The sequence below is a fragment of the Branchiostoma floridae genome, unplaced genomic scaffold (genome assembly GCF_000003815.2).
Source record: "Branchiostoma floridae strain S238N-H82 unplaced genomic scaffold, Bfl_VNyyK Sc7u5tJ_1550, whole genome shotgun sequence".
Taxonomy (NCBI): domain Eukaryota; kingdom Metazoa; phylum Chordata; class Leptocardii; order Amphioxiformes; family Branchiostomatidae; genus Branchiostoma; species Branchiostoma floridae.
Genome location: NW_023365750.1, coordinates 355113 through 366100, shown reverse-complemented (window position 1 = coordinate 366100; position 10988 = coordinate 355113). Strand labels below are relative to the sequence as shown.

General features: G+C 38.9%; 1 protein-coding gene across 1 annotated transcript in view; it reads right to left on the bottom strand.

Annotated features, from left to right (window-relative positions):
- Positions 1-8711: 8711 nt before the first annotated feature.
- Positions 8712-10988, bottom strand: part of LOC118408068 — a 13459-nt gene continuing 11182 nt past the window's right edge. Inside the window, exons 6-7 of the mRNA XM_035808686.1 lie at positions 9174-9243; positions 8712-8717 (exon numbers count right to left, since the gene is read on the bottom strand). Coding sequence (XP_035664579.1) covers positions 8712-8717; positions 9174-9243 — 76 coding nt within the window. The remainder of the gene's footprint in view (positions 8718-9173; positions 9244-10988) is intronic.

Sequence of the window (10988 nt, the reverse complement as noted above, 5' to 3'; positions counted from 1 at the left end):
ACACGTGCCTGTAACTCGAACGAATTTACATTATGAAGCGATGGATCATCAGTAGTGGTCGTTAGAAATGTTATCCTTGTAAACCTATAAAATTTGTGTCGGCATAAAGTTAAGCATTGATTACTACCGATACTTCCATAATAACGACTGGAATAGTTTACCATTTTGACAAAGGTATTATCTATCAACGGAACTAAAGCACAAGACTTTCGTTAGGTCTTCTATATCTATACATACGTGATGTATGTGGTTAGAAATGGTTAGAACAGGAGTCAAACAGGTGTATGCATATCATAGGCAAGTCACGTACCTGTTTGACAAGTATCTCCTTCATAGCCAGACAAACATGCGCATTGGAGAACACTGGCCCGATTAGTGCAAGTTCCTCCATTTTTACATGGATTGGGACTACAGTTATAGTCAATTTCTGAGAAAAAAAATACAAGCAATTAGCGGTTTTTGATAACCGTAAAAGTGTGGTGAACCAGTGATAAATATTGGGAATCCTAGAAATGTTATTCTTTATGAAAGAAATAGAATATATCTATTACAAATGACTCTTACATCTCTAGCTACTGTACTATTCATTGTTATGAAACAAAATATTGACTGTAAATCATAACTTTTTTTCCTAACCATTTGTCAATGTCTATCATGAAAACCATGTATATATAGCATTTGTATATATAACATAACTTAATTCATGTGCAATACCTCTGATCGTACAAAAAAATTCCTTTTGCTTGTAAATGTATAATTGCCCATGTAATAGGGGACACGTGTAATTTTTTTCACTACCTGTGCAATTATTGTAGATTGTAGAAATACTAGTTTAACCTTCTTGTGCTTGTCAAATATACCCTTACCCTTGTGATAGGAGACAAATGTACATTTTATCATCACTACCTTTGCAATAGTTGTAGATTGTAGAAATACTTGATTGATCATCAGTAGTGGTCGTTAAAAATTTGATCCGTGTAAACCTATGAAATTTGTGTCGGCAGAAATTTAAGCATTATACTATGATTACTACTACCAATACTTCCATAATAACCACTGGGATATTTTACGTTTTTGACAAAGGCAATATTTGTTAACAGAACTAAAGCACAGTGACGTTTGTAAGGTCTTCTACATCTATACATACGTGCTGTATGTGGTTAGAAATGGTTAGAAAAGGAGTCAAACAGGTGTATGCATATCATAAGCAAGTCACGTACCTGTTTGACAAGTATCTCCTTCATAGCCAGCCAAACATGCGCATTGGAAAACACTGGCCCAATTAGTGCAAGTTCCTCCATTTTTACATGGATTGGGACTACAATAGTCACTTTCTGAGAAAAGAAAATACAAGCAATTAGCGGTTTTTGATAACCGTAAAAGTGTGGTGAACCAGTGATAAATATTGGGAATCCGAGAAATATTATTCTTTATAAAAGCAATAGAATATATCTATTACAAATGCCTCTTACATCTCTAGCTGGAAAACACACATGGAAACATGCTAAAATCATCCCAATTCCTAAGGATAATAGGCAGTCACTATCTGGACCAAACTCGCGAACTGTGAGTCTACTTCCGGCTTGTGGGAAGATATGTGAGAGAATCGCTGCTGAGCAGATTGCATCCTACCTACTTCGGTCAAACTGTCAATCCGAGGCACAACATGCCTATAGAAAACTGCACTCAGCTGAAACGGCTTTACTGAAGATGACAGATGACGGGCTAGACAACATGGATAATGGGCTCATGACAGTGGTAGTCCTACTAGACTACAGCGCAGCATTTGATCTAGTAGACCACGCTCTTCTTCTAAAGAAGCTGACGACGTACGGGTTCACTGAAGATGCGTTGTCCTGGACTGAATCGTACTTGACAAACCGCAAATGGCAACTATATACAAATGGGGCCTACAGCAAGCAGAGAACCTTGCACTGTGGGGTACCACAGGGAAGCTGCCTAGGACCACAGCTGTATAACATATATGTAAATGATATGCCGGAGGTGGTACAGAATGGATTATTAGACCAATATGCGGATGATAGCACGATTCACACGCGAGGACACACATTGGATGATATAAGAACAGAAACCAAAACAGACCTAGAAAGGGTGGCAACATGGTCAGATGAAAACATGCTAAAACTGAATAATGGAAAAACCAAAGTGATGCTTGTGGGAACAGCACAGAAAACCAGGAAAGCGCCAACTTTGGAGCTGGAACTTAGAGGTCAACGTTTGGAACAATGCCCCACAGTAAAGCTACTCGGACTGCACCTTGACCAAAACCTCACATGGGACAGCCACGTAACTCACATAGTTAAGAAGTGCAACAGAAGCTTGGCACAGGTGGGGAGAGTTAAAGACTTATTACCACGTCAGCAGAGAATAGCCGTAGTCAATGCCTTGATAATTCCACATATAGACTACTGCTGCTCCGTTTGGGGGAACACCACACAGAACAACATAGGGAGACTACAGGTGGTTCAGAACAGGGCCGCAAGACTTGCTCTTGGTTGCGATCGTTACACACATGTGGACTCTATGCTGAAGACCTTAGGCTGGCTGACTGTAAGGGACAGGATTCAACAGAAAAGCCTTGCCACTTTCGAAAGAATAATGCTCACCAAACAACCAAAAGCTCTGCACGACAAAATCACCTTTCAGTCTCAGATTCACAACTACCAAACACGCTCAATGAACACGATCAGACTACCGAAACCAAAATCCAACTCTCAGAAAAGACGCTTCCTGTACAGGATGTCACAGTTATGGAACAGCAACTAACAAGTATTGGACGGCAAAATTGGACTGTAAATATCGACTATGAGAAATTGTGTTATGTATATTACTTTGTATGTTTTTAACTGTATGTAATGTGTAAATATGTATGTGACCATGACCACAGGAAGAATAGCCTCTGAGGAGGCTAAATGTAAATCATAATAAACTCAACTCAACTCAACTCTAGCTACTGTACTATCCATTGTTATGAAACTGTGACAAAATATTGACTATAAATCATTACTTTTTTGTTTGTAACTATTAGTCAATGACAATCATGAAAACCATGAATATATAGCAATTGTATATACAACATAACGTAATCCATATGCAATACCTCTGATCGTACAAACATACTTCATTTTGCTTGTAAATGTATCATTAGTCATGTGATAGGGGACACGTGTAATTTTTATCACTACCTGTGCAATAGTTGTACATTGTTGAAATACTAGCTTTAACTTTCTTGTGCTTGTCAAATATACCCTTACCGTTGTGATAGGAGACAAATGTACTTTTTATCATCACTACCTTTGCAATAGTTGTAGATTGTAGAAGTACTTGATTGATCATCAGTAATGGTCGTTAAAGTTTTGATCCGTGTAAACCTATAAAATTTGTGTCGGCAGAAATTTAAGCATTATACTATGATTACTACCAATACTTCCATAATAACCACTGGAATATTTTACGTTTTTGACAAAGGCAATATTTGTTAACAGAACTAAAGCACAGTGACTTTCGTTAGGTCTTCCACATCTATACATACGTGATGCAGAGGCGGCGGCAGCAAATTTCGCTTGGGGGGGCGACCCTTTACTGACAGAATTTTGCCGCACATGTAGTGCCGAAGGCACTACCTGTCGCGCCGGAGGCGCGACCATCCTAGGGGGGTCCGGGGGCATGCTCCCCCGGGAAAATTTGAAATCTTGACCCTCTAAAATGCCATTTCCTGCGATTTGACGGGCACATTTTGCTGCTAGACTAAGCTAACTTTGATGACAATTCTGTTAGAAAGACACATGGTTTTAGCGAGGGCGATGCCCCAAAAATATATTCACGATTTCAAGTGCGGAAGGTGCAAGCTGTAGCAAGGTTGGTCTGGGGAAATTTTAAAATCTGCACCCTCTGAAACCCCATTTTCTGTATTTTGAGGGACAAATTTTGCTGAGGGACTTCGCTAAATCTAATGCCATTTTTGTCAAAGAAAGATGTTTGAGGGCGATGACCCACGCCTCAACAAATTTTCACCATGTCGTTGTGAGCGCCGGAGGCACAATTAGTCATCCGCGGCTAGGGAGGTCCGGAGAAAATTTTGAAATCTTGACCGCCTAAAACGTCATTTCCAGCATTTGAGGGCCACATTACATTCTGCTTGTAAACTAAGCTAAGTACGATAGCAAAATTTCTATTAGTTTAAAAGTTTTTTGAGAGCGACGCTCCCGCAACATATTGTCCTGCGCCGAAATGGCCGAAGACGCGGGCCGTCACAAGGGACTCTGGCGAAATTTTGAAATCGGGACTCTCTGAAACGTCATTTCTTGCGTTTTCAGGCGTAAATTTTGCCGTTAGACTAGCTTGATTTAAAGAAATTTCCATCATCAAAAAAAATACACAAGGTTTCAGCTTGATTTTCTGGGGGGGGGGCGCCCCCCAACATATTTTTCGGGGGGGGCAGCCGCCCCCCTTGCCCCCCCGGAGCCGCCGCCACTGTGATGTATGTGGTTAGAAATGGTTAGAACAGGAGTCAAACAGGTGTATGCATATCATAGGCAAGTCACGTACCTGTTTGACAAGTATCTCCTTCATAGCCAGCCAAACATGCGCATTGGAAGCCACTGGCCCGGTTAGTGCAAGTTCCTCCATTTGTACACGGATTCGGACTACAATTATAGTCAATTTCTGTAAAAAAAAAATACAAGCAATTAGCGGTTTTTGATAACCGTAAAAATGTGGTGAACCAGTGATAAATATTGGGAATCCTAGAAATATTATTCTTTATAAAAGAAATAGAATATATCTATTACAAATGCCTCTTACATCTCTAGCTACTGTACTATCCATTGTTATGAAACAAAATATTGACTGTAAATCATAACATTTTTTCCTAACCATTTGTCAATGTCTATCATGAAAACCATGTATATATAGCATTTGTATATATAACATAACTTAATCCATGTGCAATACCTCTGATCGTACAAAAAATTCCTTTTGCTTGTAAATGTTTAATTGCCCATGTAATAGGGGACACGTGTAATTTTTTTCACTACCTGTGCAATCATTGTAGATTGTAGAAATACTAGTTTAACCTTCTTGTGCTTGTCAAATATACCCTTACCCTTGTGATAGGAGACAAATGTACATTTTATCATCACTACCTTTGCAATAGTTGTAGATTGTAGAAATACTTGATTGATCATCAGTAGTGGTCGTTAAAAATTTGATCCGTGTGAACCTATAAAATTTGTCTCGGCAGAAATTTAAGCATTATACTATGATTACTACCAATACTTCCATAATAACCACTGGAATATTTTACGTTTTTGACAAAGGCAATATTTGTTAACAGAACTAAAGCACAGTGACGTTTGTAAGGTCTTCTACATCTATACATACGTGCTGTATGTGGTTAGAAATGGTTAGAAAAGGAGTCAAACAGGTGTATGCATATCATAGGCAAGTCACGTACCTGTTTGACAAGTATCTCCTTCATAGCCAGCCGAACATGCGCATTGGAAGCCACTGGCCCGGTTAGTGCAAGTTCCTCCATTTGTACACGGATTGGGACTACAATAGTCAAATTCTGAGAAAAAATACAAGCAGTTAGCGGTTTTTGATGTTTGTAAAAGTGTAGTAAATCCAGTGATAAATATTGGGAAACCTGGAAATATTATTCTTTATAAAAGAAATAGAAAATATTCATTGCAAATGCCGCTTACATCTCTAGTTACTGTACTATCCATTGTTATGAAACTGTTACAAAATATTGACTATAAATCATTACTTTTTTTTTGTTTGTAACTATTAGTCAATGACAATCATGAAAACCATGTACATATAGCAATTGTATATATAACATAACTAAATCCATGTGCAATACCTGATCGTACAAAAATACTTCCTTTTGCTTGTAAATGTATCATTACCCACGTGATAGGGGACACGTGTACTTTTTATCACTACCTGTGCAATAGTTGTACATTGTAGAAATACTAGCTTCAACTTTCTTGTGCTTGTCAAATATACCCTTACCGTTGTGATAGGAGACAGATGTACTTTTTATCATCACTACCTTTGCAATAGTTGTAGATTGTAGAAATACTTGATTGATCATCAGTAGTGGTCGTTAAAAATTTGATCCGTGTAAACCTATGAAATTTGTGTCGGCAGAAATTTAAGCATTATACTATGATTACTACCAATACTTCCATAATAACCACTGGGATATTTTACGTTTTTGACAAAGGTAATATTTATTAACAGAACTAAAGCACAGTGACTTTTGTAAGGTCTTCTACATCTATACATACCTTATGTAGAAGTGGTTAGAGAATGAGTAACAAACAGATGTATGCATATCATAGACAAGGCACGTACCTGTTTGACAAGCATCTCCTTCATAGCCAGCTATACATGCGCATTGGAAGCCAGTGGCCCGATTAGTGCAAAATCCTCCATTTTTACACGGATTGGGACTACAGTAGTCAATTTCTGAGAAAAAAAATACATTCACGTCAAGCAGTTAACGGTTTTTGATGATCGTAAAAGTGTGGTTTATCCAGTGATAAATACTGGGAAACCTAGAAATATTATTCTTTAAAAAAGAAATAGAATATATTTATTACTTCTATATGTAGCCCGAGAAATATAGAAATATCACGGTCGCTGCAGTTTTAATGTTTTATTGTTCTTGCATATCCTTTCCCTTGGCTACGCAAATAACAATTATGTTTAATACTGAAACCCAAGGAACAGTCCTTTGCGCAGTTGTTTACATTGCGGTCCCAAACGTAAGGTATTGACATATACACAAGGTAGTTCATGCAAGGTTTACAATTCAGATTGTGTCGGGCGATTTCAAATGTGTTCAAAGTCGTCATGCAAGGATTTCTCTCTAGTCAGAAATGCCAAATTTTGTATCTATAGATGCTAAAGGAGCACACGACGACAAATATTCTAGTCCATAAGATCTTGCCTTTCATAATGCCATTTTTTGTTATGTAATACAAGGGCAAAGTATTAATACCTTCCAAGGATATCGAAGTAGTTAATAAAGACAAGCCAGACAAAGGAACACAAATTTCAGCAATAAGCTAGCTTTCGTACCAAGCCTAGCCTGTGGGTAGGGATCTTTTTAATTGTTTGTGATTGAATATCTTTTGTAATAATTTTTAATCATCCATCCAGCCCACAAGCTTGATACTCGAGAGGAAGCCATCAAAAGCTGAAGCGTGTGCGTGTGCTCTTCACCCAAGCGGCTATCATCACCACTGCAGTTCTACATCCGACCGCATGGATCGCCCTTCTCCTGCCAACCCTGCTGGCGTACATGTGCTGCCTGCTCGTCGCGCGCGGCTCCGATCTCAGGTAACGAACCACATTGTTTGTTTGTTTGTTGTTGTTGTTTTTTGTTCCGTAAAACCAACAGCCACCTTTAGGCATCACCCACTAGTTTTGCATCTGGAATTTCAGGTAACAACAATGCATGCCATTTTGTTTCCAAAATCTACTAGTATAAGATCCAGTTGTTTGAATCACTTTTACATTGCGTATCGTGTTATCTTTTATGGCAGAAGAAGAGCAGATCGTGAGAAAAAGTCCTCTACATCAGAGGTCTTTCTCGTGTGGGACTATTTAGCCATAGCCAAAGTATTAGGGCTGATATCAATTTGGATTCTACCATTGTCGTTACTGACCGAAGTACCTGGATGTCTAACCTTCATCGACGTACCATTTTAGTTGTTTGTTTTCTTGTTTCATTGTTCCTCATAACCGTCAAAACAACGTACGGCGTAACACACAAGTAAGTGATGTATGCATGCTACGTAAGACTGGATTGTATTTGATCCACTCACACCCGGAAGGGCCCCTACTCTTTTCAATAACTGTACTGGGTTCTTTGAAGTGTTCGAGGTGGACTCTCCTCAAACACGGGACCAGGGTGATAGCCAGCCTGAAATCATTTTTCGTCCCCTCGATTTCTAATCCAAGGGACGTCCCAAATCAAAGCTAGATACTTATTTTCACTAAAAAATGAGCGAGGAAATTGGTGTGAGGTGACATTTTTATGGGCACAACATTGGGGACTGCTTTGGATTTGAACCCATAACCTTTGAATTCCAAGTAAAACCCTAACCTTGCCACTTTCAGGCGGAGATCCAACCCGATGCACTGGATTCTCGGAATCTACCTGGATCTCATTGACCCACCATGCATAGCACCGGCCTACGTTCCAGAACTAAAGCACAGTGACTTTTGTAAGGTCTTCTACATCTATACATACCTTATGTAGAAGTGGTTAGAGAATGAGTAACAAACAGATGTATGCATATCATAGACAAGGCACGTACCTGTTTGACAAGCATCTCCTTCATAGCCAGCCATACATGCGCATTGGAAGCCAGTGGCCCGATTAGTGCAAAATCCTTCATTTTGACACGGATCGGGACTACAGTAGTCAATTTCTGAGAAAAAAATACATTCACGTCAAGCAGTAAGTGGTTTTTGATGATCGTAAAAGTGTGGTTAATCCAGTAATAAATATTGGGAAACCTAGAAATATTATTCTTTAAAAAAGGAAATAGAATGTATTTATTTTTTATATATGTAGCCCGAGAAATATAGAAATATCACGGTCGCTGCAGTTTTAATGTTTTATTGTTCTTGCATATCCTTTCCCTTGGCTACGCTAATAACAATTATGTTTAATACTGAAACCCAAGGAACAAGGTAGTTCATGCAAGGTTTACAATTCAGATTGTGTCAGGCGATTTCAAATGTGTTCAAAGTCGTCATGCAATGATTTCTCTCTGGTCAGATAGCCAAATTTTGTATCTATAGATGCTAAAGGAGCACGCGACGACAAATATTCTAGTCCATAAGATCTTGCCTTTCATAATGCCATTTTAACGTTATGTAATACAAGGGCAAAGTATTAATACCCTCCAAGGATATCGAAGTAGTTAATAAAGACAAGCCAGACAAAGGAACACAAATTTCAGCAATAAGCTAGCTTTCGTACGAAGCCTAGTCTGTGGGTTGGGATATTTTTAATATTTTGTGATTGACTATCTTTTGTAATAATTTTTAATCATCCATCCAGCCCAAAAGCTTAATACTCCAAAGGAGGCCATCAAAAGCTGAAGCGGAAAAAAAGGTATTTTTACCGTACCTTTCTTGCTGATGTCTACAGCCTTATAGTCAGTGGCGTAGCCATTGTCTGCCGTGCACAGGTACCTGAGAAAAGATGTACGTACGATTTTTTTACTTGGTAACGGTTGCTATAGGAGACGGATGCAAAGAGTTTAACATTGTTTTGGGTTTCAAAAATGAATTGTTGGTCACTATAGCAAATTTTGTTTGGGTCATCATCATAGTTTGGGTCAACCTGTGTTAACCCTATCTAGACCGGGGGGGGGGGGGGGGGGGCTAAAAGTGCCTGCGCCAACTTTGACGTCATATAACTGGTGAACGACGTGTGCTAGAACTGCGACACTTGGTGAATTTTCCTAAAATATTGTTAACAACAATTCTGTGAAAAAATTTAGTTTGTAATTTTTCGTGTTGCCATGGCAACGGGATTCTGACAGGCATATTTTCCCAAATTTACTAATTTCAGTTTGAATTATGGGATTTCATGGTTTTATTGCTACATCAAACTTGTTTATTTATATCATGAACATCCTGTGTAATTTTAAGTCACATTTCAAATCAAATATACATAATTCATGCTAATTTGAGGACGTCATGGGTCAAAATCCAAGATGGCGGACAATGTCATTTTTAACGATAAATACATGTAATTTTTGCTCAAATGCCGTCAAAATCTTTTATTTTCTTGCAAAACACAATCACTTGATCATTTTAGTCCATTTCTATTGGATTTTGAGGTTAAATGTGGAAAAAGTCGTATTTTAGAAAATTCAAGCTTGTCGATCCAAGATTGCGGACAATTTACGTCATTTTTTGACGTCATATAGACGTCAGTGTCGTCGTCATTGGCAACAAAAGACTTAGCAGACTTAGACACTAATAAGATAAGCTTTATAGTCATCATTTTGTTCAATTCATTTAAGTATAGCGGAAATTTCATATTTTGACGAATTTAGCCCAATATATGACATCATGACGTCATAATTACGTCATATTACGTCATAACAATACCAAAAATACAGAAAATATTAAACTTCACTAGTACATCATCCCCTCTAAATTTGGCGATCGTAAACCAAGCCGTTTTGAAATTACGAAGGGGGGGGTCAAAAGAGCCCCCCCTGGTCCCAGGAATCCCAAAAAAGCCTGGTCTAAACTCGGCACAAAAAGTTTGGAATATCAACTTTGGCTGATCATATTTCCGTTGTTTCTGCATCAATTTCAATGTGTTACATATCAATAGAAAGCGTGTACGATTTTCTTTCACAAGGTATCAAACTCGTTATGATTATAAATTTATGGAACGAGCACCAGGGCTGCTTACGTCAGTGGGTCGCTAAAAAAAAGTGCCCAAATTTCCCTTTTTGTGCTCAACACTGTATCATACTGTTGGTACGGGTGCGGGTGTCAAGGGTTCAATCTTTCCCTTTTTCACGCAATCTTTGGTATACAGAACATCCAAGTTTATCTTTAACATTTGAGAAGAGTATATGTGCCCTTTTGGCTGTTCAATGACCGAATGGAGGTGGCAAGGAGAATGCCACGCTGACTGTTGCACGGATAGAGCGTAACAGCGCGTAGCGCTTGGTGAAGGCAGTGTCATGGTGTGGTGTTTGTAAGGCTGCCACATGAAAACCAAGGTTCCCTATCATCCCAGACAACCTCAATACGGTGAGATACAGGGACACCATTCTCCATTCAGTCGCAATGTCATAACTCGTCAGCGTGTGTATGGGACCAAATGCAACGTCCATACAGAGCAAGGACCATTGCAGACTGTGTGCGACGACGGGCGGTGTAATCTTGCAGCATGCCAATTCGGCCCCATA